Source organism: Coregonus clupeaformis, unplaced genomic scaffold (assembly GCF_020615455.1).
Source record: "Coregonus clupeaformis isolate EN_2021a unplaced genomic scaffold, ASM2061545v1 scaf0586, whole genome shotgun sequence".
Lineage (NCBI taxonomy): Eukaryota > Metazoa > Chordata > Actinopteri > Salmoniformes > Salmonidae > Coregonus > Coregonus clupeaformis.
The window spans coordinates 27,501-55,197 of NW_025534041.1; the positions used below are offsets into that span (position 1 = coordinate 27,501).

The 27,697-nt window shown below is 44.3% G+C and overlaps 1 protein-coding gene across 1 annotated transcript in view; it reads right to left on the reverse strand.

The window, feature by feature from the left end:
- LOC121555339 (calpain-2 catalytic subunit) overlaps nucleotides 1-23,743 on the reverse strand; it is a gene marked incomplete at its 3' end in the record, with an annotated part of 36,324 nt that extends 12,581 nt beyond the window's left edge. Inside the window, exons 1-4 of the mRNA XM_045216044.1 lie at nucleotides 23,225-23,743; nucleotides 19,432-19,501; nucleotides 9,486-9,607; nucleotides 5,273-5,406 (exon numbers count right to left, since the gene is read on the reverse strand). Coding sequence (XP_045071979.1) covers nucleotides 5,273-5,406; nucleotides 9,486-9,607; nucleotides 19,432-19,501; nucleotides 23,225-23,461 — 563 coding nt within the window. The remainder of the gene's footprint in view (nucleotides 1-5,272; nucleotides 5,407-9,485; nucleotides 9,608-19,431; nucleotides 19,502-23,224) is intronic.
- Between the last annotated feature and the right edge of the window lie 3,954 nt (nucleotides 23,744-27,697).

Below are 27,697 nucleotides of genomic sequence, written 5' to 3' on the forward strand. Positions count from 1 at the left end.
TGGTGTGTGTGGTAGTGTTGTGTATGGTGGTGTGTATGGTGGTGTGTGTGGTAGTGGTGTGTGTGGTGGTGTGTGTGGTAGCGTTGTGTGTGGTGGTGTGTGTGGTAGTGTTGTGTATGGTGGTGTGTGTGGTAGTGTTGTGTATGGTGGTGTGTGTGGTAGTGTTGTGTATGGTGGTGTGTGGTAGTGTTGTGTATGGTGGTGTGTGTGGTAGTGTTGTGTATGGTGGTGTGTGTGGTAGTATTGTGTGTGGTGGTGTGTGTGGTAGTGGTGTGTATGGTGGTGTGTGTGGTAGTGTTGTGTATGGTGGTGTGTGTGGTAGTGTGTGTGGTACTGTTGTGTATGGTGTTGTGTATGGTGGTGTGTGTGTGGTAGTGTTGTGTGTGGTGGTGTGTGTGTGGTAGTGTTGTGTGTGGTGGTGTGTGTGGTAGTGTTGTGTATGGTGGTGTGTGTGTTAGTGCTGTGTGTGGTGGTGTGTGTGTGGTAGTGTTGTGTATGGTGGTGTGTGTGGTAGTGTTGTGTATGGTGGTGTGTGTGTGGTAGTGTTGTGTGTGGTGGTGTGTGTGGTAGTGTTGTGTATGGTGGTGTGTGTGGTAGTGGTGTGTATGGTGGTGTGTGGTAGTGTTGTGTATGGTGGTGTGTGTGGTAGTGTTGTGTATGGTGGTGTGTGTGGTAGTGTGTGGTAGTGTTGTGTATGGTGGTGTGTGTGGTAGTGTTGTGTATGGTGGTGTGTGTGGTAGTGTTGTGTATGGTGGTGTGTGGTAGTGGTTTGTATGGTGGTGTGTGGTAGTGTTGTGTATGGTGGTGTGTGTTTGGTAGTGTTGTGTATGGTGGTGTGTGTGGTAGTGTTGTGTATGGTGGTGTGTGTGTGGTAGTGTTGTGTATGGTGGTGTGTGTGGTAGTGTTGTGTATGGTGGTGTGTGGTAGTGTTGTGTATGGTGGTGTGTGTGGTAGTGTTGTGTATGGTGGTGTGTGGTAGTGTTGTGTATGGTGGTGTGTGTGGTGGTGTGTGTGGTAGTGTTGTGTATGGTGGTGTGTGTGGTAGTGTTGTGTATGGTGGTGTGTGTGGTGGTGTGTGTGGTAATGTTGTGTATGGTGGTGTGTATGGTGGTGTGTGTGGTAGTGGTGTGTGTGGTGGTGTGTGTGGTAGTGTTGTGTGTGGTGGTGTGTGTGGCAGTGTTGTGTATGGTGGTGTGTGTGGTAGTGTTGTGTATGGTGGTGTGTGTGGTAGTGTTGTGTATGGTGGTGTGTGGTAGTGTTGTGTATGGTGGTGTGTGTGGTAGTGTTGTGTATGGTGGTGTGTGTGGTAGTGTTGTGTGTGGTGGTGTGTGTGGTAGTGGTGTGTATGGTGGTGTGTGTGGTAGTGTTGTGTATGGTGGTGTGTGTGGTAGTGTGTGTGGTAGTGTTGTGTATGGTGTTGTGTATGGTGGTGTGTGTGGTAGTGTTGTGTGTGGTGGTGTGTGTGTGGTAGTGTTGTGTGTGGTGGTGTGTGTGGTAGTGTTGTGTATGGTGGTGTGTGTGGTAGTGTTGTGTGTGGTGGTGTGTGTGTGGTAGTGTTGTGTATGGTGGTGTGTGGTAGTGTTGTGTATGGTGGTGTGTGTGGTAGTGTTGTGTGTGGTGGTGTGTGTGGTAGTGGTGTGTGGTGGTGTGTGTGGTAGTGTTGTGTATGGTGGTGTGTGTGGTAGTGTTGTGTATGGTGGTGTGTGTGGTAGTGGTGTGTGTGGTAGTGTTGTGTGTGGTGGTGTGTGTGGTAGTGGTGTGTATGGTGGTGTGTGTGGTAGTGTTGTGTATGGTGGTGTGTGTGGTAGTGTTGTGTGTGGTGGTGTGTGTGGTAGTGTTGTGTATGGTGGTGTGTGTGGTAGTGTTGTGTGTGGTGGTGTGTGTGGTAGTGTTGTGTATGGTGGTGTGTGTGGTAGTGGTGTGTGTGGTGGTGTGTGTGGTAGTGGTGTGTGTGGTGGTGTGTGTGGTAGTGGTGTGTGTGGTGGTGTGTGTGGTAGTGTTGTGTGTGGTGGTGTGTGTGGTAGTGGTGTGTGTGGTAGTGTTGTGTGTGGTGGTGTGTGTGGTAGTGTTGTGTGTGGTGGTGTGTGTGGTAGTGTTGTGTGTGGTGGTGTGTGTGGTAGTGGTGTGTGTGGTAGTGGTGTGTGTGGTAGTGTGTGTGGTAGTGTTGTGTATGGTGGTGTGTGTGGTAGTGTTGTGTGTGGTGGTGTGTGGTAGTGTTGTGTATGGTGGTGTGTGTGGTAGTGGTGTGTGTGGTAGTGTTGTGTGTGGTGGTGTGTGTGGTGGTGTGTATGGTGGTGTGTGTGGTAGTGTTGTGTATGGTGGTGTGTATGGTAGTGTTGTGTGTGGTGGTGTGTGTGGTAGTGTTGTGTATGGTGGTGTGTGTGGTAGTGTTGTGTATGGTGGTGTGTGTGGTAGTGGTGTGTGTGGTAGTGTTGTGTGTGGTGGTGTGTGTGGTGGTGTGTATGGTGGTGTGTGTGGTAGTGTTGTGTATGGTGGTGTGTGTGTGGTAGTGTTGTGTATGGTGGTGTGTGTGGTAGTGTTGTGTATGGTGGTGTGTGTGGTAGTGTTGTGTATGGTGGTGTGTGTGGTAGTGTTGTGTATGGTGGTGTGTATGGTAGTGTTGTGTGTGGTGGTGTGTGTGGTAGTGTTGTGTATGGTGGTGTGTGTGGTGGTGTGTATGGTGGTGTGTGTGGTAGTGTTGTGTATGGTGGTGTGTGTGGTAGTGTTGTGTACGGTGGTGGTGTGTGGTAGTGTTGTGTATGGTGGTGTGTGTGGTAGTGGTGTGTGTGGTAGTGTTGTGTGTGGTGGTGTGTGTGGTAGTGTTGTGTACGGTGGTGGTGTGTGGTAGTGTTGTGTATGGTGGTGTGTGTGGCAGTGGTGTGTGTGGTAGTGTTGTGTGTGGTGGTGTGTGTGGTAGTGTTGTGTATGGTGGTGTGTGTGGTAGTGTTGTGTATGGTGGTGTGTGTGGTAGTGTTGTGTATGGTGGTGTGTGTGGTAGTGTTGTGTACGGTGGTGGTGTGTGGTAGTGTTGTGTATGGTGGTGTGTGTGGTAGTGTTGTGTGTGGTGGTGTGTGTGGTAGTGTTGTGTATGGTGGTGTGTGTGGTAGTGTTGTGTATGGTGGTGTGTGTGGTAGTGTTGTGTATGGTGGTGTGTGGTAGTGTTGTGTGTGGTGGTGTGTGTGGTAGTGTTGTGTATGGTGGTGTGTGTGGTGGTGTTGTGTGTGGTGGTGTGTGTGGTAGTGTTGTGTGTGGTGGTGTGTGTGGTAGTGTTGTGTATGGTGGTGTGTGTGGTAGTGTTGTGTATGGTGGTGTGTGGTAGTGTTGTGTATGGTGGTGTGTGTGGTAGTGTTGTGTATGGTGGTGTGTGGTAGTGTTGTGTATGGTGGTGTGTGTGGTAGTGTTGTGTATGGTGGTGTGTGTGGTAGTGTTGTGTGTGGTGGTGTGTGTGGTAGTGGTGTGTGTGGTAGTGTTGTGTGTGGTGGTGTGTGTGGTAGTGTTGTGTATGGTGGTGTGTGTGGTAGTGTTGTGTATGGTGGTGTGTATGGTAGTGTTGTGTGTGGTGGTGTGTGTGGTGGTGTGTATGGTGGTGTGTGTGGTAGTGTTGTGTGTGGTGGTGTGTGTGGTAGTGTTGTGTATGGTGGTGTGTGTGGTAGTGTTGTGTATGGTGGTGTGTGTGGTAGTGTTGTGTATGGTGGTGTGTATGGTAGTGTTGTGTATGGTGGTGTGTGTGGTAGTGGTGTGTATGGTGGTGTGTATGGTGGTGTGTGTGGTAGTGTTGTGTATGGTGGTGTGTATGGTAGTGTTGTGTGTGGTGGTGTGTGTGGTAGTGTTGTGTATGGTGGTGTGTGTGGTAGTGTTGTGTATGGTGGTGTGTATGGTGGTGTGTGTGGTAGTGTTGTGTACGGTGGTGTGTGTGGTAGTGTTGTGTATGGTGGTGTGTGTGGTAGTGTTGTGTATGGTGGTGTGTGTGGTAGTGTGTGGTAGTGTTGTGTGTGGTGGTGTGTGTGGTAGTGTTGTGTGTGGTGGTGTGTGTGGTAGTGTTGTGTATGGTGGTGTGTGTGGTAGTGTGTGTGGTAGTGTTGTGTATGGTGGTGTGTGTGGTAGTGTGTGTGGTAGTGTTGTGTATGGTGGTGTGTATGGTGGTGTGTGTGGTGGTGTGTGTGGTGGTGTGTATGGTGGTGTGTGTGGTAGTGTTGTGTGTGGTGGTGTGTGTGGTAGTGTTGTGTATGGTGGTGTGTGTGGTGGTGTGTGTGGTGGTGTGTATGGTGGTGTGTGTGGTGGTGTGTGTGGTAGTGTTGTGTGTGGTGGTGTGTATGGTGGTGTGTGTGGTAGTGTTGTGTATGGTGGTGTGTGTGGTGGTGTGTGTGGTGGTGTGTATGGTGGTGTGTGTGGTGGTGTGTGTGGTAGTGTTGTGTGTGGTGGTGTGTATGGTGGTGTGTGTGGTAGTGTTGTGTATGGTGGTGTGTGTGGTGGTGTGTATGGTGGTGTGTGTGGTGGTGTGTGTGGTAGTGTTGTGTGTGGTGGTGTGTATGGTGGTGTGTATGGTGGTGTGTGTGGTAGTGTTGTGTGTGGTGGTGTGTATGGTGGTGTGTGTGGTGGTGTTGTGTGTGGTGGTGTGTGTGGTAGTGTTGTGTGTGGTGGTGTGTGTGGTAGTGTTGTGTGTGGTGGTGTGTGTGGTGGTGTTGTGTGTGGTGGTGTGTGTGGTAGTGTTGTGTATGGTGGTGTGTGTGGTGTGTGTGTGGTAGTGTTGTGTGTGGTGGTGTGTGTGTGGTAGTGGTGTGTATGGTGGTGTGTGTGGTGGTGTTGTGTGTGGTGGTGTGTGTGGTAGTGTTGTGTGTGGTGGTGTGTGTGGTAGTGTTGTGTATGGTGGTGTGTGGTAGTGTTGTGTATGGTGGTGTGTGTGTGGTAGTGTTGTGTGTGGTGGTGTGTGTGGTAGTGTTGTGTGTGGTGGTGTGTGTGGTAGTGTTGTGTGTGGTGGTGTGTGTGGTAGTGTTGTGTATGGTGGTGTGTGTGGTAGTGTTGTGTATGGTGGTGGGTGTGGTAGTGTTGTGTATGGTGGTGTGTGTGGTAGTGTTGTGTACGGTGGTGTGTGTGGTAGTGTTGTGTATGGTGGTGTGTGTGGTAGTGTTGTGTATGGTGGTGTGTGTGGTAGTGTTGTGTATGGTGGTGTGTGTGGTAGTGTTGTGTATGGTGGTGTGTGTGGTAGTGTTGTGTATGGTGGTGTGTGTGGTAGTGTTGTGTGTGGTGTGTGTGTGGTAGTGTTGTGCCGTACTTGGCGTAGGCCTTCTCCAGCAGGGCGCTCCAGAACTCAGAGCCCTCGGCGGAGTGGACGAACAGCAGCTCTCCATCCTTCGTTGGCAGCCGGTCATCAATCACCACGTCCACCCACTCACCAAACTGCCAGAACTGAAGAGGACCACAGCAGACAACATCCAGGCTATATGAAAGAATGAATGCGCTAACTCAAGCCATTTTGTTTCAGAGGCCCCTATGGGTAAACATGTGATAGATGTTCTTGTTTGGATGTTATGTACGTATGAAAAATAAAGCTATTAAATCACTGATCTATAGCTGCTCAGTCAGTCATTAAGGTGCATTGGGAAATTCTATATCAGGTGACTATTCTTTTGTTGTTATTGTGAACTGGCAGTTAGTTCTCCAGATACGCCCTTAGCCGGAGCAGCATCAGGCATAAGGAGGCTGAGAAGGAAACACTCACACAACCAGATCCCTCTGGATATATGGTGTTCTGACTCATTCTGGTTTCCTCCTCTCCTCTCTGACACAAACTTTCCCCAAACCACACCTCTCACTGGGGCCTCTCAGCACTAAAACAACGGCCCATCTGGCTGAGGTGAAACTTCCAGAATGTAACAGCACATCCCTCAGTTTATACGCCTGAGAAGGGAAGGCCCTGTCCTGAATTAACCCTTGATATCCACAAGTGTCAGGGGTGGAAGGGGCTAAGGGATTGTTTCTAGACAAGGCTGATAGGTTGACAGAGAGCAGCCTCTCCTCTCCTCTCCTCTCCTCTCCTAGTGTTGACAGATAGCAGCCTCTCCTCTCCTCTCCTAGTGTTGACAGATAGCAGCCTCTCCTCTCCTCTCCTAGTGTTGACAGAGAGCAGCCTCTCCTCTCCTCTCCTAGTGTTGACAGAGAGCAGCCTCTCCTCTCCTCTCCTCTCCTAGTGTTGACAGATAGCAGCCTCTCCTCTCCTAGTGTTGACAGAGAGCAGCCTCTCCTCTCCTCTCCTAGTGTTGACAGATAGCAGCCTCTCCTCTCCTCTCCTAGTGTTGACAGATAGCAGCCTCTCCTCTCCTAGTGTTGACAGATAGCAGCCTCTCCTCTCCTCTCCTCTCCTAGTGTTGACAGATAGCAGCCTCTCCTCTCCTCTCCTAGTGTTGACAGAGACAGCCTCTCCTCTCCTCTCCTAGTGTTGACAGAGCGCAGCCTCTCCTCTCCTCTCCTAGTGTTGACAGAGAGCAGCCTCTCCTCTCCTCTCCTAGTGTTGACAGATAGCAGCCTCTCCTCTCCTCTCCTAGTGTTGACAGATAGCAGCCTCTCCTCTCCTCTCCTAGTGTTGACAGATAGCAGCCTCTCCTCCCCTCTCCTAGTGTTGACAGATAGCAGCCTCTCCTCTCCTAGTGGTAGTGTTGACATAATGCAGTTTCTCCTCTTCTAGTGGTAGTGTTGACAGAATACAGCCTCTCTTCTCCTAGTGGTAGTGTTGACCGAGAGCAGCCTCTCCTCTCCTAGTGGTAGTGTTGACAGATAGCAGCCTCTCCTCTCCTAGTGGTAGTGTTGACAGAGTGCAGCCTCTCCTAGTGGTAGTGTTGACAGATAGCAGCCTCTCCTCTCCTAGCGTAGTGTTGACAGAGAGCAGCCTCTCCTCTCCTAGTGGTAGTGTTGACAGAGTGCAGCCTCTCCTCTCCTAGTGGTAGTGTTGACAGATAGCAGCCTCTCTTCTCCTAGTGGTAGTGTTGACAGATAGCAGCCTCTCCTCTCCTAGTGTTAGTGTTGACAGAGAGCAGCCTTTTCTGCACAACATCGTATTCTCTTCCCAACAGCAGAAATATGACAAACTTTTTTAGAACATATAAGAATTATCTGGCCATGTAAATTCCTAATTCAGTCTACATAGATATTACACATTACATACAAAACAAACTAACACACACAAACGGAGAGAGAGAAAAAGAGAGAGACAGAGAGACAGACAGAGAGACAGAGAGACAGAGAGACAGAGAGACAGAGAGACAGAGAGACAGAGAGACAGAGAGACAGAGAGACAGAGAGACAGAGAGACAGAGAGACAGAGAGACAGAGAGACAGAGAGACAGAGAGACAGAGAGACAGAGAGACAGAGAGACAGAGAGACAGAGAGACAGAGAGACAGAGAGACAAAGAGACAGAGAGACAAAGAGACAGAGAGACAGAGAGACAGAGAGACAGAGAGACAGAGAGAGAGAGAGAGAGAGAGAGAGAGAGTAGCACGTAGCACAATCACCAGATGGCAAAGTATTATGTAGTGTAGGATGCACCTCCATCACTCGGTCACGTCATCGCCATTGTTATCAACATTCCAGAGACGCCTCAGCCACACTGATGTCCAGAAGTAGCATGGGAGATAATGACTGTTTCACCCAGGGATGTAGTCGAGTCACTAAACCTAGAGATAATGACTGTTTCACCCAGGGATGTAGTGGAGTCACTAAACCTCGAGTCCCAAGTCCCCTCTGCTTGAGTCCGAGTCCAAGTCCAAGGCTGAAGTCCGAATCCCAGTGCTCGAGTCCTGGTCCAAATGCTCATCTCTGAGTCACTGGGTCCACATTAACTCAAAATAAACCTGTTTACCCAGTCAGATATAGCGTAGTGGCAAGAGGAAATGTACTTTCTTTCTGTGCCAACAAATATTTGCATATAGGCTAATGGTAATGTTACCAGGGCCACGTTTTGTTAAAATACTTTCTTGAACGTTGCAGATAGAAATACTGTGAATAGAGCCGACGTTATTCCTTATTCAACATGTCAGAGAGGCATGTTTGTTCTACATAGCATATTTATATCTGAAGGTTCCAAAACGTTGCCTCCTGCTGAAAGCAGCCCAGGTTGTTTGCTATAGCTTTCTAATGAGGTAACATGACTGTTCAAGGTGTAGCCCAGGGTTCTTCAATTCCGGTCCTGGAGGGCCGAAACACTTCTGTTTTTTATTTCTACCTGGTAGTTAATTGCACTCACCTGGTGTCCCAGGTCTGAATTAGCCCCTGATTAGAAGGAGAGGATGAAAAACAGAGGTGTTTTCGGCCCTCCAGGACCGGAATTGAAGAACCCTGGTGTAGCCTAAACAAATGGTTAACGGTCCGGTCCGGTCCTGTCCGGTTCGCAAGTAGCCTGGTTTTAGAACGGCCCGCGATATTCTTTTTGAATGTAAAATGCGGCCCGCCAACCCACGATAGAAAGGAAGAAACGTAGCGCCGGTATCATGGGTCATATCTTTTGAATAGCAGCCTAAGGGCTAGAATCAAGCCGTTTTCTCTGAGGAAAATATGGAAACTTTGTCTACAGAACCTGGACATGAAATGCAGTGGGAAAAGTGGGAGGGTTGAGCGAGACTACAAATTCAAAGACCAACTACTTTTCCATAGCCTACTCAAAAGAGAGAAAAAAACCAGCTAGACTTGTTTTACTATTAAACTCAAATGCTGCTATTGTTTTCAATTTCGTAAAGCAGCTTGTGCATCTTAACCAGGAAAATGGTAGCTAACTAGCAGGCTGGTGGTGACTGGTAAGCTACAGGGGAAGCAAGAGAGTCGCCTGCGCGGTGTGTATAATCGGAGGCGGAGCCAGAGCGGAGCCTGTCTGCACACACTCTTTGGTTGCCCCCCTGCAGCTCACCAGCTGATGTAGGCTGTATGTGGTGGTTTCCCCCCTGATGTAGGCTGTATGTGGTGGTTTCCCCCCTGATGTAGGCTGTATGTGGTGGTTGCCCCCCTGATGTAGGCTGTGTGTGCCGGGGTTAGATGCTTCCTTCCCACTGCTCAACAGAACTGTGGTGCGTATCTGTGCTGCTAATATTAAATTGTGCTTATCACTGAAAAGCTCTCCAAAACCTCTTGTCCAGTCCACTTAGTAGTCAGATGTTAGTCAATATTGATGTTAAGGAAATGGTCTACCAACAAATGGCACACTATTCCCTTTATAGTGCACTATACTGTTGACCAGAGCCTGGTTAAAAGTAGTGCACTATATAGGGAATAGGTTGCCATTCTCTGGTCTAAAGTAGTGCACTATATAGGGAATAGGGTGCCATTCTCTGGTCTAAAGTAGTGCACTATATAGGGAATAGGGTGCCATTCTCTGGTCTAAAGTAGTGCACTATATAGGGAATAGGGTGCCATTCTCTGGTCTAAAGTATTGCACTATATAGGGAATAGGGTGCCATTTTGGAATGCAGCGTGCCATCTAGAATGTGTCCCTGTCTCTACCTGGAAGTGAAAGATCCCAGCGTACTCTCCACGTCCAAAGCCTTGTCCTGCAGGAACGACCCGGGCCATGACGTCTTCATTCAGGGTCAGAGAGGCGATGGCTGCCAGGAGCCAGCAGTCACCTGGAGGGGAAACCGGAGGAGAGACATGGGTGTGGAGGTCGTCACAGGTCGGTATTCAACCCTCATTCTAAAGACTCCTGATTGATTGAATGCTTTTCATTCTATACTGAACAAAAATATAAATGCAACAATTTCAATGATTTTACTGAGTTACAGTTCATATAAGAAAATCAGTCAATTGAAATAAATTCATTAGGCCCTAATCTATAGATTTCACATGGGAAATCCAGGTCCACCCACTGGGGAGCCAGGCCCAGCCAATCAGAATGAGTTTTTCCCGACAAAAGGGCTTTATTACAGACAGAAATACTCCTCAGTTTCATCAGATGTCCGGGTGGCTGGTCTCAGACGATCCCGCAGGTAAAGAAGCTGGATGTGGAGGTCCTGGTCTGGCCATACCATAACCTCACCGCCACCATGGGGCACTCACAACTTTGACATCAGCAACCTGCTCACCCATACACATGGTCTGCGATTGTGAGGCCGGTTGGACGTACTGCCAAATTCTCTAAAACGACGTTGGAGGCGGCTTACGGTAGAGAAATGAACATTCAATTCTCTGGCAACAGCTCTGGTGGACATTCCTGCAGTCAGCATGCCAATCGCACGCTCCCTCAAAACTTGAGTCACCTGTGGCATTGTGTGACAAAACTGCACATTTTAGAGTGGCCTTTTATTGTCTCCAGCACAAGGCGCACCTGTGTAATGATCATGCTGTTTAATCAGCTTCTTGATATGCCACACCTGTCAGGTGGATGGATTATCTTGGCAAAGGAGAAAATGCTCACTAACAGGGATGTAAACAAATTTGTGCACAACATTTGAGAGAAATAAGCTTTTTTGTGCATATTGAAAATTTCAGGGATCTTTTATTTCAACTCATGAAACATAAGTTATTTATTTATTTTATAGGTCCAACTCTTTACATGTTGCCTTTATACACAGCCAGTGAAAGCCACCCTACAAAACCCACACAACAGTTCCCCACACAGATAAAAGTACACAGCATTTCAGGCCAAATCTAAATCCTATTCCCGGCACAGCCACACAAGCAACATTCACTCAGTCAGAAACAGATAGCTTGATGTGCTAGCAAAACTGCACACAGAGCGCCACTAGTCCAAAACAAGCCTGCAGTCACAAATAACACAGTCAGCCCAGTTCAGTTCCACAGAGGATCCTTTCATTAAAAAGAGAACAGCTGACCTCAGTTCAATTCACAGATTAATACGAGCTGCAAAAAACACTCAAACTGGACAGTTTTATCTCCATCTCTTCATTCAAAGACTCAATCATGGACTCTCTTACTGCCAGTTGTGGCTGCTTCGCGTGATGTATTGTTGTCTCTACCTTCTTGCCCTTTGTGCTGTTGTCTCTCCCAGTAATGTTTGTACCATGTTTTATGCTGCTACCATGTTGTGCTGCTGCCATGTTGTGATGTCGTCTTAGGTCTCTCTTTATGTAGTGTTGTGGTGTCTCTCTTTATGTAGTGTTGTGGCGTCTCTCTTTATGTGGTGTTGTGGTGTCTCTCTTTATGTAGTGTTGTGGTGTCTCTCTTTATGTAGTGTTGTGGTGTCTCTCTTTATGTAGTGTTGTGGTGTCTCTCTTTATGTAGTGTTGTGGTGTCTCTCTTTATGTAGTGTTGTGGTGTCTCTCTTTATGTAGTGTTGTGGTGTCTCTCTTTATGTAGTGTTGTGGTGTCTCTCTTTATGTAGTGTTGTGGCGTCTCTCTTTATGTAGTGTTGTGGTGTCTCTCTTTATGTAGTGTTGTGGTCTCTCTCTTTATGTAGTGTTGTGGTGTCTCTCTTTATGTAGTGTTGTGGTGTCTCTCTTTATGTAGTGTTGTGGTGTCTCTCTTTATGTAGTGTTGTGGTGTCTCTCTTTATGTAGTGTTGTGGTGTCTCTCTTTATGTAGTGTTGTGGTGTCTCTCTTTATGTAGTGTTGTGGTGTCTCTCTTTATGTAGTGTTGTGGTGTCTCTCTTTATGTAGTGTTGTGGTGTCTCTCTTTATGTAGTGTTGTGGTGTCTCTCTTTATGTAGTGTTGTGGTGTCTCTCTTTATGTAGTGTTGTGGTGTCTCTCTTTATGTAGTGTTGTGGTGTCTCTCTTTATGTAGTGTTGTGGTGTCTCTCTTTATGTAGCGTTGTGGTGTCTCTCTTTATGTAGTGTTGTGGTGTCTCTCTTTATGTAGTGTTGTGGTGTCTCTCTTTATGTAGTGTTGTGGTGTCTCTCTTTATGTAGTGTTGTGGTGTCTCTCTTTATGTAGTGTTGTGGTGTCTCTCTTTATGTAGTGTTGTGGTGTCTCTCTTTATGTAGTGTTGTGGTGTCTCTCTTTATGTAGTGTTGTGGTGTCTCTCTTTATGTTGTGGTGTCTCTTTATGTAGTGTTGTGGTGTCTCTCTTTATGTAGTGTTGTGGTGTCTCTCTTTATGTAGTGTTGTGGTGTCTCTCTTTATGTAGTGTTGTGTTGTCTCTCTTTATGTAGTGTTGTGTTGTCTCTCTTTATGTAGTGTTGTGGTGTCTCTCTTTATGTAGTGTTGTGGTGTCTCTCTTTATGTAGTGTTGTCTCTCTTTATGTAGTGTTGTGGTGTCTCTCTTTATGTAGTGTTGTGGTGTCTCTCTTTATGTAGTGTTGTGGTGTCTCTCTTTATGTAGTGTTGTGGTGTCTCTCTTTATGTAGTGTTGTGGTGTCTCTCTTTATGTAGTGTTGTGGTGTCTCTCTTTATGTAGTGTTGTGGTGTCTCTCTTTATGTAGTGTTGTGGTGACTCTCTTTATGTAGTGTTGTGGTGTCTCTCTTTATGTAGTGTTGTGGTGTCTCTCTTTATGTAGTGTTGTGGTGTCTCTCTTTATGTAGTGTTGTGGTGTCTCTCTTTATGTAGTGTTGTGGTGTCTCTCTTTATGTTGTGGTGTCTCTCTTTATGTAGTGTTGTGGTGTCTCTCTTTATGTAGTGTTGTGGTGTCTCTCTTTATGTAGTGTTGTGGTGTCTCTCTTTATGTAGTGTTGTGGTGTCTCTCTTTATGTAGTGTTGTGTTGTCTCTCTTTATGTAGTGTTGTGGTGTCTCTCTTTATGTAGTGTTGTGGTGTCTCTCTTTATGTAGTGTTGTCTCTCTTTATGTAGTGTTGTGGTGTCTCTCTTTATGTAGTGTTGTGGTGTCTCTCTTTATGTAGTGTTGTGGTGTCTCTCTTTATGTAGTGTTGTGGTGTCTCTCTTTATGTAGTGTTGTGGTGTCTCTCTTTATGTAGTGTTGTGGTGTCTCTCTTTATGTAGTGTTGTGGTGACTCTCTTTATGTAGTGTTGTGGTGTCTCTCTTTATGTAGTGTTGTGGTGTCTCTCTTTATGTAGTGTTGTGGTGTCTCTCTTTATGTAGTGTTGTGGTGTCTCTCTTTATGTAGTGTTGTGGTGTCTCTCTTTATGTAGTGTTGTGGTGTCTCTCTTTATGTAGTGTTGTGGTGTCTCTCTTTATGTAGTGTTGTGGTGTCTCTCTTTATGTAGTGTTGTGGTGTCTCTCTTTATGTAGTGTTGTGGTGTCTCTCTTTATGTAGTGTTGTGGTGTCTCTCTTTATGTAGTGTTGTGGTGTCTCTCTTGTCGTGATGTGTGTTTTGTCCTGTATTTTTAATCTTAATCCCAGCCCCCGTCCCCGCAGGAGGCCTTTTGCCTTTTGGTAGGCCATCAATGTAAATAAGAAATTATTCTTAACTGACTTGCCTAGTTAAATAAAGGTTCAATAAAGGTTCAATAAAGGTTCAATAAAAAAAATCTATAAAATAAACAGTCTCAGCATGTAGTCTGTCCCATGCTTCATTGCTTCATTGCTGTGGCTTGCCTCCCGAGTGGCGCAGCGGTCTAAGGCACTGCATCGCAGTGCTTGAGGCATCACTACAGACCCAGGTTCGATCCCAGGCTGTCACAGCCGGCCGTGACCGGGAGACCCATGAGGCGGCCAACAATTGGCCCAGCGTCATCCAGGTTAGGGGAGGGTTTTGCCGGCTGGAATTTCCTTGTCCCATCGTGCTCTAGCGACTCCTTGTGGCGGGCCGGGCGCCTGCAAGCTGACTTCGGTCGCCAGCTGGACGGTGTTTCCTCTGACACATTGGTGCGGCTGGCTTCCGGATTAAGCGAGCAGTGCGTCAGGAAGCAGTGCGTCAGGAAGCAGTGCGTCAGGAAGCAGTGCGTCAGGAAGCAGTGCGTCAGGAAGCAGTGCGTCAGGAAGCAGTGTGTCAGGAAGCAGTGTGTCAGGAAGCAGTGTGTCAGGAAGCAGTGTGTCAGGAAGCAGTGCGTCAGGCAGCAGTGCGTCAGGCAGCAGTGCGTCAGGAAGCAGTGTGTCAGGAAGCAGTGCGTCAGGAAGCAGTGTGTCAGGAAGCAGTGTGTCAGGCAGCAGTGCGTCAGGAAGCAGTGTGTCAGGAAGCAGTGTGTCAGGAAGCAGTGCGTCAGGAAGCAGTGCGTCAGGAAGCAGTGTGTCAGGAAGCAGTGTGTCAGGAAGCAGTGTGTCAGGAAGCAGTGTGTCAGGAAGCAGTGCGTCAGGAAGAAGTGTGTCAGGAAGCAGTGTGTCAGGAAGCAGTGTGTCAGGAAGCAGTTTGTCAGGAAGCAGTGTGTCAGGAAGGAGTGTGTCAGGAAGCAGTGTGTCAGGAAGCAGTGCGTCAGGAAGCAGTGTGTCAGGAAGCAGTGTGTCAGGAAGCAGTGTGTCAAGAAGCAGTGCGGAGGACGCATGGCTCTCGTCCTTCACCTCTCCCCAGTCCGTAGGGTAGTTACAGTGATGGGACAAGACTGTAACTACCAATTGGATATCACGAAAAAGGGGTAAAAAGTACAACAAAAACAAAACAAACTTTTAAAAAAGTACTGTGGCTTGTTATGTCATGCATTTGTGGAGACGATTTCTCCATAAACTAATTGTTTGTCTTCAGTTACAGTAAATAATTTGGGTTGGGTCTATTGGGTTGTTCAACAATCAAAAGGAACACTAAAGGAGTAGTGACCATTATAATATAGTGTTCCTGCTATTACAATGAGAATAATACCTGGTTATAAAGACATCTTGTATGAGGCCCTGCAGCGGACTAATGTGATCCAGATTGCAGACCCAGAGCTTTGCAAAATATGTGTTATGCGGAGTGTGTGTGTGTGTTTGTGTCTAAAGACGTGTTATGCAAAATAAGTCTGGCACAGTGTGGTTGTTTAAAGAGCCAGGCCTGAAATGATCAAAACATCCTCCTCTGACTGGGACCCATCCCTAGCCTGGTCAAACCAGACTGAACTTCAGTGTTTATGGTGAGCGACTGGTTTAACCAATAGTCACACTATTGAATATGCTGTCTGACAGTAACATACCCCGAGGACTGATATTTACCCCGAGGACTGATATTTACCCCGAGGACTGATATTTACTGTAAACAAACACAGCAGGCAGCCTAGCAGTTAAGAGCATTTGGCCAGTAACTGAAAGGTCGCTGGTCGAATCCCCGAGCAGACTAGGTGAAACATCGGTCGATGTGCCCTTGAGCAAGGCACTTAACCCTATTTTCTCCTGTAAGTCGCTCTGGATAATAGAGTCTACTAAAATGTAAATGACTGGATTAATGAGACCAGTACACTAGTCTACCCTGCTGGATTAATGAGAGACCAGTACACTAGTCTACCCTGCTGGATTAATGAGAGACCAGTACACTAGTCTACCCTGCTGGATTAATGAGACACCAGTACACTAGTCTACCCTGCTGGATTAATGAGACACCAGTACACTAGTCTACCCTGCTGGATTAATGAGAGACCAGTACACTAGTCTACCCTGCTGGATTAATGAGAGACCAGTACACTAGTCTACCCTGCTGGATTAATGAGAGACCAGTACACTAGTTTACCCTGCTGGATTAATGAGACACCAGTACACTAGTCTACCCTGCTGGATTAATGAGAGACCAGTACACTAGTCTACCCTGCTGGATTAATGAGAGACCAGTACACTAGTCTACCCTGCTGGATTAATGAGAGACCAGTACACTAGTCTACCCTGCTGGATTAATGAGAGACCAGTACACTAGTCTACCCTGCTGGATTAATGAGAGACCAGTACACTAGTCTACCCTGCTGGATTAATGAGAGACCAGTACACTAGTCTACCCTGCTGGATTAATGAGACACCAGTACACTAGTCTACCCTGCTGGATTAATGAGAGACCAGTACACTAGTCTACCCTGCTGGATTAATGAGAGACCAGTACACTAGTCTACCCTGCTGGATTAATGAGAGACCAGTACACTAGTCTACCCTGCTGGATTAATGAGAGACCAGTACACTAGTCTACCCTGCTGGATTAATGAGAGACCAGTACACTAGTCTACCCTGCTGGATTAATGAGAGACCAGTACACTAGTCTACCCTGCTGGATTAATGAGAGACCAGTACACTAGTCTACCCTGCTGGATTAATGAGAGACCAGTACACTAGTCTACCCTGCTGGATTAATGAGAGACCAGTACACTAGTCTACCCTGCTGGATTAATGAGAGACCAGTACACTAGTCTACCCTGCTGGATTAATGAGAGACCAGTACACTAGTCTACCCTGCTGGATTAATGAGAGACCAGTACACTAGTCTACCCTGCTCTGGGCAACTGTTGCTTTGTACCAGCCACACCCTCACAACTCACACACTCGGCTCCTGTGGCTCCTGTGGTGACTGAATAATCAGAAGCATTCTGTGAATAAGAGTGCCCTTTAATCACGGTATTAAACAGCATAAAAAAGGTAACAGGACAAACGATGATATCGCCCACACACACAAATAAACACCATGCCAAAGCTAGTCTCGCTTTGTCAGAAATCACAACGTATTCTTTGTTGTATCCTCACCCCCTTGGAGAAGGGTGAGGCTAGGGGAGATTACTGTAAACACGCAGAGTAAATGGAGAGGGAAGTGGGTCTCAACTCGTGAATAGCTGGGTTTCCAGTAACTGGCTGTGTTAGGACTTCCTCCCAGCCTGGTAACTGGGCTGGTTTCGATAGAGATCTCTTTCGGTTTGTCTGTGTTTTCTACTATACCGCATTACGGAAATAACAACCTGACATGTTTTATATTATAACTCAGAGATAACAACCTGACATGTTTCATATTATACCTCAGAGATAACAACCTGACATGTTTTATATTATAACTCAGAGATAACAACCTGACATGTTTCATATTATACCTCAGAGATAACAACCTGACATGTTTATATTATACCTCAGAGAGATAACAACCTGACATGTTTATATTATACCTCAGAGAGATAACAGCCTGACATGTTTATATTATACCTCAGAGAGATAACAGCCTGACATGTTTCATATTATACCTCAGAGATAACAACCTGACATGTTTCATATTATACCTCAGAGATAACAACCTGACATGTTTCATATTATACCTCAGAGATAACAACCTGACATGTTTATATTATACCTCAGAGAGATAACAACCTGACATGTTTATATTATACCTCAGAGATAACAACCTGACATGTTTATATTATACCTCAGAGAGATAACAACCTGACATGTTTATATTATACCTCAGAGAGATAACAACCTGACATGTTTATATTATACCTCAGAGATAACAACCTGACATGTTTATATTATACCTCAGAGATAACAACCTGACATGTTTATATTATACCTCAGAGAGATAACAACCTGACATGTTTATATTATACCTCAGAGATAACAACCTGACATGTTTATATTATACCTCAGAGATAACAACCTGACATGTTTATATTATACCTCAGAGAGATAACAACCTGACATGTTTATATTATACCTCAGAGAGATAACAGCCTGACATGTTTCATATTTTACCTCAGAGATAACAACCTGACATGTTTCATATTATACCTCAGAGATAACAACCTGACATGTTTCATATTATACCTCAGAGATAACAACCTGACATGTTTCATATTATACCTCAGAGATAACAACCTGACATGTTTCATATTATACCTCAGAGATAACAACCTGACATGTTTATATTATACCTCAGAGATAACAACCTGACATGTTTATATTATACCTCAGAGAGATAACAACCTGACATGTTTATATTATACCTCAGAGAGATAACAACCTGACATGTTTATATTATACCTCAGAGAGATAACAACCTGACATGTTTATATTATACCTCAGAGATAACAACCTGACATGTTTATATTATACCTCAGAGATAACAACCTGACATGTTTCATATTATACCTCAGAGAGATAACCTGACATGTTTATATTATACCTCAGAGAGATAACAACCTGACATGTTTATATTATACCTCAGAGAGATAACAACCTGACATGTTTATATTATACCTCAGAGAGATAACAACCTGACATGTTTATATTATACCTCAGAGATATAACAACCTGACATGTTTATATTATACCTCAGAGATAACAACCTGACATGTTTATATTATACCTCAGAGATAACAACCTGACATGTTTATATTATACCTCAGAGAGATAACAACCTGACATGTTTCATGTTATACCTCAGAGAGATAACAACCTGACATGTTTATATTATACCTCAGAGAGATAACAACCTGACATGTTTATATTATACCTCAGAGAGATAACAACCTGACATGTTTATATTATACCTCAGAGAGATAACAACCTGACATGTTTATATTATACCTCAGAGATAACAACCTGACATGTTTCATATTATACCTCAGAGAGATAACAACCTGACATGTTTATATTATACCTCAGAGAGATAACAACCTGACATGTTTATATTATACCTCAGAGAGATAACAACCTGACATGTTTCATATTATACCTCAGAGAGATAACAACCTGACATGTTTTATATTATACCTCAGAGAGATAACAACCTGACATGTTTATATGTCAGGTCAATGGACTTACGCCAAATCCTGAATCTGCCATCAGCATGACGCAACAGGAACTGGGATTTGTCGGACCTGGTGATGTTGTTCCACTCCTCAATTGTCAAGTGTTGGTGATGATGATGATGCCCACTGGAGCTGCATCTTCTTGTTTTTAACGCTCCAGTGGTCCTCTGTAGCTCAGCTGGTAGAGCACGGCGCTTGTAACGCCAAGGTAGTGGGTTCGATCCCCGGGACCACCCATACACAAAAATGTATGCACGCATGACTGTAAGTCGCTTTGGATAAAAGCATCTGCTAAATGGCATATTATATTATATTATTATATTATATTTATTATATTATATTATATTATATTATTATATTATTATTATATATTACATGTTTCATATTATACCTCAGAGATAACAACCTGACATGTTTATATTATACCTCAGAGAGATAACAACCTGACATGTTTATATTATACCTCAGAGAGATAACAACCTGACATGTTTCATATTATACCTCAGAGATAACAACCTGACATGTTTATATTATACCTCAGAGAGATAACAACCTGACATGTTTATATTATACCTCAGAGATAACAACCTGACATGTTTCATATTATACCTCAGAGAGATAACAACCTGACATGTTTATATTATACCTCAGAGAGATAACAACCTGACATGTTTATATTATACCTCAGAGATAACAACCTGACCTGGTGGCTGTTCAGTGATGGTCCAGGAAACCAAATCACCTGTGTAATAACTGGTTAAAGCAATAACTGAATATGTTATTACATATGCTGTGATCAATCACATTAACTTTTACTATAACATCTCCTCCTCACAGATGAAATCATGGATACTTTTACAAAACCGGCGGCCCTGTGGTTTTGGTTTGGTTCCTGTTTTGGTTCCTAATATAAAGGGGACTTACCCAGGCCGCCTTGGCAGATGTCGGTTCTTGAGGCGCCACCAACGATGAACTCTGGGCTGGACACCAGCTCCTATTCAGGGAGGAACCAAAGCATGAGTAAGACTGTGAAAGATATTACGAACTACAGATTTGAGGCTTCCCAACTTTGCAGCCCTAATTGAAGCAATACACTAGCTTGGGGGAAATATCTGCACAATGAGCTACTAATGTAACCTCCGTTATTTCATAGAGCACTGCACAATGAGCTACTAATGTAACCTCCGTTATTTCATAGAGCACTGCACAATGAGCTACTAATGTAACCTCCGTTATTTCATAGAGCACTGCACAATGAGCTACTAATGTAACCTCCGTTATTTCATAGAGCACTGCACAATGAGCTACTAATGTAACCTCCGTTATTTCATAGAGCACTGCACAATGAGCTACTAATGTAACCTCCGTTATTTCATAGAGCACTGCACAATGAGCTACTAATGTAACCTCCGTTATTTCATAGAGCACTGCACAATGAGCTACTAATGTAACCTCCGTTATTTCATAGAGCACTGCACAATGAGCTACTAATGTAACCTCCGTTATTTCATAGAGCACTGCACAATGAGCTACTAATGTAACCTCCGTTATTTCATAGAGCACTGCACAATGAGCTACTAATGTAACCTCCGTTATTTCATAGAGCACTGCACAATGAGCTACTAATGTAACCTCCGTTATTTCATAGAGCACTGCACAATGAGCTACTAATGTAACCTCCGTTATTTCATAGAGCACTGCACAATGAGCTACTAATGTAACCTCCGTTATTTCATAGAGCACTGCACAATGAGCTACTAATGTAACCTCAGATATTTCATAGAGCACTGCATTTGATTTATTATCAACTCTACTATTCAGGGAGGGACCAGTACATGATTAAGACTGTGTTTTGAACTTTTAAAGTAACTGTTCAGTGTTTCCAGATTTCTATGAAATACCTATAATATGCCCACACCTATAATTAATTACAATATGAGTGAAATCATTTTAATTCCAACATTTTTTGATTAAGTATGTTAAAAAAATTAGCTTTTCTGTGTTTGAATGGTGTGGGCGTACCCCAATATAGAATGGTGTGGGCGTATACCGGTCATTAAAACTATTCATGCGAGTAGACCGCTGATTGGCCCGGAGGAGGATTTCACCATTGCAAGCATTTTTGAAATAGTCTGTTTGAGATACAAGTTTAAGATGGTGGTTTTTTTTTAATGTATTTTTTTCTCTAATTTATGCTTTGACCACAAATACGAGTACAGGATGAGTCAACAACATTATTTGGGTATGAGTTAACAGAATATAAACTTTAATAGCAGATTTGAATGGGAGGATCAGTCATTATCAATAATAGTTATGAAATAAAAGCACATCGGAATGAAGAGGGTAGACTGATAAACATTAAAGTTATGCACAAGTAAGGGGGAGGGTCCACAATGAGCTAATGTAACCTCAACGGTCTCAAAGTTCACTGCCTATGAGTTGACCTATTGAGAGCCTAAAACAAAAAGGAGTGGGATCAGATGACTAACTCCAACGTTCCATACAAATGGTTGGAGGATGAGTCACCCTGATCATGTTCGTCATTTATTTAGCCGTATGGTACAGGTTCAGTTTGGATAGAATAGAATGAGGAAGTGATTGATTTACGCCCAATAGTCCGCTATAATCAAATGGGTAACAAGCATCCGGACACGCCCATCAGACTACTCCCACGTCACTGACTTAAGCTATAAAGATATATTTCCAGTGATGACTTTTGTTTGACGATAAAGATCAGAACAAAGTATATATAATGTATCTCTTCATTATGTATGATACATATTCTATGCAGAAACGCAAGTGGGGAAAAAGCAAAGCCAAGATTCTGACTTTTTCTAAATGAACTTGAATATTATTTGAAAATGCTGCATGAAAATATTAAAGCAAGGTCATGAACAGTCAAAATCATGGTTTCTCATGAAATTTGATGATAATTAAAGGAAACCAGATCAAAGTATGATGACCAATGTATAAAAAATGACTGCTGCTTCTACATTGACAAAGTCTGATCATAAAGTTACTGTTCCCCTCCCCAAGTCAAACACTTGGATTCATTTTTAAGGAGGACAAGGTGACATCACCTAAACTCTCATTTTAATACACCAACGGTAACATGATATTCTCTTACCTAATTTAAATAAGTACCGCCTTGTAACCAACATCGGAGAAGGCGTGTTTGCAGAGGGGCGTGGTTTATATAGCTAGACGGCTACTCTACTGGTGCCAACATGTGATTATAGGTGTCAGCAAATGTAATTAAAAGTTTGCCCTATTCATCTATGGCAAAGATACTTATACGTTTCCCCTTTTATATGTGTCTGGTGTTACCTAGTTACTGGCTAACTAGGTCTTCAGCCAGCATGGAACAAAAAGGGGGGTAATAGTCGTTCAAAATTCAGACACAGTCGTCGAATCAACACACCTGTCAGTGCAGCTGTGAACTGCATAACAAGAGACATGCCAAACTGGAGGTGTATAAAAAAATATATATATAGATGTAATTGATGCAATGTCAATGTTGTTTGAGTTGCTTTGCGTATCGCCACGCCTGTCTTTTCAAACTTCCTGGTAGTTAGCCATTCAGAATGACTGTTCAGGGCCTTTAAGTGTGTATACACCTGTGATTGATTTATTTATTTATTTTTAGTGTCATGCATCTTCAGGACATGTCCTTATAAAACACTGCATTTGAGTAGGTGTGTCCAAACTTATGACTGGTAGTGTACACATACACATATATATATATATATATATATATATATATATACACACACATTCATATTTACATTTACATTTTAGTCATTTAGCAGACGCTCTTATCCAGAGCGACTTACAGTTAGTGCATACATTATTATTATGATTTTTTTTCATACCCCCTGTGGGAAACGAACCCACAACCCTGGCGTTGCAAACACCATGCTCTATCAACTGAGCTACATCCCTGCCGGCCATTCCCTCCCCTACCCTGGACGACGCTGGGCCAATTGCGCGCCGCCCCATGGGTCTCCCGGTCGCGGCCGGCTACGACATGGCAGTGAAAAACAATTGAGAAAACAAAACAGAAACATTTCAAGTCGCATCTTCGAAGATAAAATGTGTAACAAGGAATACTTCTTTCCTAAATAGACATTCAAGATTTTCTTAATCTCTAATCCTGAATACTTCCTGTTGTTTTCTTTGCAACATTTTATCAAACAGTACAGCTCTCAGATCATCACATAAAGAACAATCAAATAAAAAGTGCAGTTCATTCTCTACCTCCCCTAAATCACAGACAGTACATAGTTCCTCTACTTCTTCTATGGCATTGAACCTAACTACTTCAATTGCCAGAGGCAGTATACAGGTTTTTAATTGGGCACACAGGGGCGTTTGGTTTCTGGTTAGGTGAGAGGTTCTGGATCGTAGCTGTTTTTGATCTGGTTGTAAATTCTGAGTTTTGGTTTAGCCTTTTTCTTTGAAGTTTAGGTTTGGTTAACTAGTGTTTGATCATATTTACATTGCATCATAACTTGTTTCTAAATATGTGTTGTAGATCAACTTCCTGTGTATAAAGTTTGTCTGTTTTATTTGGTATACTGTTTTGTCAAATATTTTGTTATATTTGTTGTTAAAAAAAATTCTTACAGTGATAGAAAATGATAGATAACGGTTTGGTCTATTTTTATCAATACAAATTCAGTCATAGAGTAGACACTTTTCACGCCCAGTAACTTACCCCAGGTCGTTTCCATTGCACACCTCTGGTTTTGGAAGATCTTGGCCCAAGCTCATTGAATCCCAAGGACTCAGGTTCGGCTGGAAAAGTGGAATCCGTGAAGAGTGAACCTCTGTTCAGACACTCGCTCCTGAGAGACTTGAAGTCCTGGTTAAGGTACTTCGACGCATTGGCATTAGTGCCAAATCCTGCGGCCAAAGCCCTCTTCTTGGCCAACGTTGATGCCACCCCAGCCATTGTAAAAGTCCTCTTCCTTCTCTCTCGGATCGGGTGGTTGACTGCGTCGACACAGTGAAAATAGTTGGGCTGCGTTTCACTGGTGAAAAAGTAGAAATTCCTTCTCCGCCCCTGGATTTTCAGGCGTGGTCTTTCTGCCTTTTGACAAAAAGTCAGTGCGAGTTTTTTTTCCACAACAATATTTACACAGATTTCTGTTCCTTCTACTCAACGTTTACCAGTTCAAACGTATTTAGTGTGAATATGAACACTTTTTAGGCATATACCGAACGGGCGAAAATCAAACAGAGTGTCATATGGGTGGTTGAATTTAAAGTCCGAGTCGACTTCTTAACCTAACGGAGCAGGCGTAACCATGCAGGTAGACAGCCACGGTAATGCCACGGTAATGCAACGTACAGTATGACATGGAGGCTACAGGCACAGATAGAACAAGTAGCTTGTCAATCCATTTGCTATAGGCCTAGGTTAGCCAACTTTCTCAATGACAGCCAAGCGTTATGGACAGTAGTGACACAGAGTTTTCTAAACCATCTTTGGTGGTGATGTACACTTGTAAAATAGCGTCGAAATAGCTCAACAAACAAAAGCACACGACATGCCTTCTAGAAACAACATCCATAAATGGAAAGTTGTGCTGCCCTTATCTTCCAACTCCTCAGTAAGGGAACAATTAACAACGAAAGGGGACATGAATAGCCATGCTATCCCAATGACAACATGTACAGTAGAAAGTACTATAGCCAGCTAGCAGGTAGAGTGTGCATAAATGAACAGATAAAAAGTTAATAAATGCATTAAATACATTCATATCCCAATATGCTGGTATATTATTACAATATCAGGGACCATATCAAATCATTATCTGTGTTTTTAAATATTAAATTGATGATGATTTTGTCTGTACCTACCTCTTCCACATGAGTACAGTACAGGGAAGCGTTATGGGGGGCAGGGGATGTTAATGAGGGAATGTTTATGATGTTTCCAACCTGTTGCAGTAACCATGTCTACCAACAGGGGTCATCTACAAAATGCAGCCCTGGTTGGGCTCAACTAGGCTAGGCCTTGGAATTCAGCCAGTTTTCCTCATGAGTGAAACCGGCCCCTTATTGCCAAAACAGAGCCAAATGACTTAGGCCTACTTCATCTGGATATCTGCAGGTACTCATGCACTAATGTAAATCATTCTGGGTAAGAGTGTCTGCTAAATTACTAAAATGTAAAATGTACCGCTAATGGAAATGTTCTGGATGTATGCGAAATGTAAGGGCTAGGGTCAACCCTGTGCTGTAATGTAAACATACACTCATATCTAATCAAGTCTTCTTGGACGACATTAGGCCTGGGTCATATTTGACCGCTATATCTAATTGATCTGATCAGTGTAGGCTACTACATAGGCTACCAAGGCTGGGATTTCGCTGTCAACACAGGGTTGTAAACAAGATTGTAAACAAATTGCGATTCCGGGTTTCAAAATAACCCAGCCTTCCTCCAAGCCCACAGGTCAGGCCAAGCAGAGAGAGAGAGAGAGAGAGAGAGAGAGAGAGAGAGAGAGAGAGAGAGAGATTTGGGACTGTGGTGGATAACCTCTTGTGATATCCAGGACACATAAAATTTGGTTCTAAATTTCAGAGATTACTGGGCGCGTAGAGGTCTGTAGAACAGAGATTACTGGGCGTGTAGAGGTCTGTAGAACAGAGATTACTGGGTGTAGAGGTCTGTAGAACAGAGATTACTGGGCGTAGAGGTCTGTAGAACAGAGATTACTGGGCGTGTAGAGGTCTGTAGAACAGAGATTACTGGGCGTGTAGAGGTCTGTAGAACAGAGATTACTGGGTGTAGAGGTCTGTAGAACAGAGATTACTGGGCGTAGAGGTCTGTAGAACAGAGATTACTGGGCGTGTAGAGGTCTGTAGAACAGAGATTACTGGGTGTAGAGGTCTGTAGAACAGAGATTACTGGGTGTAGAGGTCTGTAGAACAGAGATTACTGGGTGTAGAGGTCTGTAGAACAGAGATTACTGGGTGTAGAGGTCTGTAGAACAGAGATTACTGGGCGTGTAGAGGTCTGTAGAACAGAGATTACTGGGTGTAGAGGTCTGTAGAACAGAGATTACTGGGCGTAGAGGTCTGTAGAACAGAGATTACTGGGCGTGTAGAGGTCTGTAGAACAGAGATTACTGGGTGTAGAGGTCTGTAGAACAGAGATTACTGGGTGTAGAGGTCTGTAGAACAGAGATTACTGGGTGTAGAGGTCTGTAGAACAGAGATTACTGGGTGTAGAGGTCTGTAGAACAGAGATTACTGGGTGTAGAGGTCTGTAGAACAGAGATTACTGGGCGTGTAGAGGTCTGTAGAACAGAGATTACTGGGCGTGTAGAGGTCTGTAGAACAGAGATTACTGGGTGTAGAGGTCTGTAGAACAGAGATTACTGGGTGTAGAGGTCTGTAGAACAGAGATTACTGGGTGTAGAGGTCTGTAGAACAGAGATTACTGGGTGTAGAGGTCTGTAGAACAGAGATTACTGGGCGTGTAGAGGTCTGTAGAACAGAGATTACTGGGCGTGTAGAGGTCTGTAGAACAGAGATTACTGGGTGTAGAGGTCTGTAGAACAGAGATTACTGGGTGTAGAGGTCTGTAGAACAGAGATTACTGGGTGTAGAGGTCTGTAGAACAGAGATTACTGGGTGCGTAAAGGTCTGTGGACACTCATACTCATGATTCATGTGTGCTTCTCTTTCAATGGACCTTATTCATGCAGTGGCCATGACTGTTCGAACAATAAACACGGGATAGGAAATCCCCCGTGTGAATAACATACATAGACACCCTCTAAAGTCATTCTCAAATGAATAAATGATCAGGAAATCCACTGAGACCACTAAAAGAGGGAGGTAGATAGAGAAATATAAAGGGAGAGGGGAGAGACTTTCAGTATGAGGTGAGAGGGGTGTTTCCTCATTCGAGGCTTCCTATTAGTCCAAATCCCTTTATGAGTGTTGACAGTATTTTGGTAACCACCCATACACTATGAGGCCCTGTGATGATGTACAGTAGGATGTCGTAAGTGTAGTATGTCAATAACAGTCACAAGGCGGGTCTGGTGAGGAAAACCAGGGTTTTCCCTGCAGGATATAGGCTAGTCTGCTGGTTGAGATGTGTCCTGGACAGGGGATAGCCTACCAGGTCTGGACAGAGTTAGACCTAACCCCTTTTAGGGATAGCCTACCAGGTCTGGACAGAGTTAGACCTAACCCTTAAGGGATACCCTACCAGGTCTGGACAGAGTTAGACCTAACCCTTAAGGGATAACCTACCAGGTCTGGACAGATTTAGACCCTTAAGGGATAACCTACCAGGTCTGGACAGAGTTAGACCTAACCCCTTTTAGGGATAACCTACCAGGTCTGGACAGAGTTAGACCTAACCCTTAAGGGATAGCCTACCAGGTCTGGGCAGAGTTAGACCTAACCCTTAAGGGATAGCCTACCAGGTCTGGACAGAGTTAGACCTAACCCTTAAGGGATAGCCTACCAGGTCTGGACAGAGTTAGACCTAACCCCTTTAGGGATAACCTACCAGGTCTGGACAGAGTTAGACCTAACCTTTTAGGGATAACCTACCAGGTCTGGGCAGAGTTAGACCTAACCCCTTAAGGGATAACCTACCAGGTCTGGACAGAGTTAGACCTAACCCTTAAGGGATAGCCTACCAGGTCTGGACAGAGTTAGACCTAACCCTTAAGGGATAACCTACCAGGTCTGGACAGAGTTAGACCTAACCCTTAAGGGATAACCTACCAGGTCTGGACAGTGTTAGAACTAACCCCTTAATGGATAACCTACCAGGTCTGGACAGAGTTAGACCTAACCCCTTTAGGTCTTTACAGAGGTAAACCCAACCCTAAGGTCGATGTCTGCACCCCCGTGTAAATCAAATTAGCATCATAAGAAAATCCCCATAAAAATCTGTCAATTTAAAAGAGTTATCTGTTCTTTTGCATTGGTTGCGTCTCAATCCAGCACATCCACCGATGTCGCGCTTCCGTATCTGCGGTGAAAGGTGACAGAGCTAGAGCGGTGTTTGTCAGACCGTGACAATTCCTGAAAATCGGTCTTCTCACAAAGTTGTCTGAACGGTTTGGCCTACAGACTATTACACCCCACTATGGAAAGGTGAGACTCTCATGAACAAGATGGCGTTCTCAGGTTTGGTCTATGACCTCCAGAA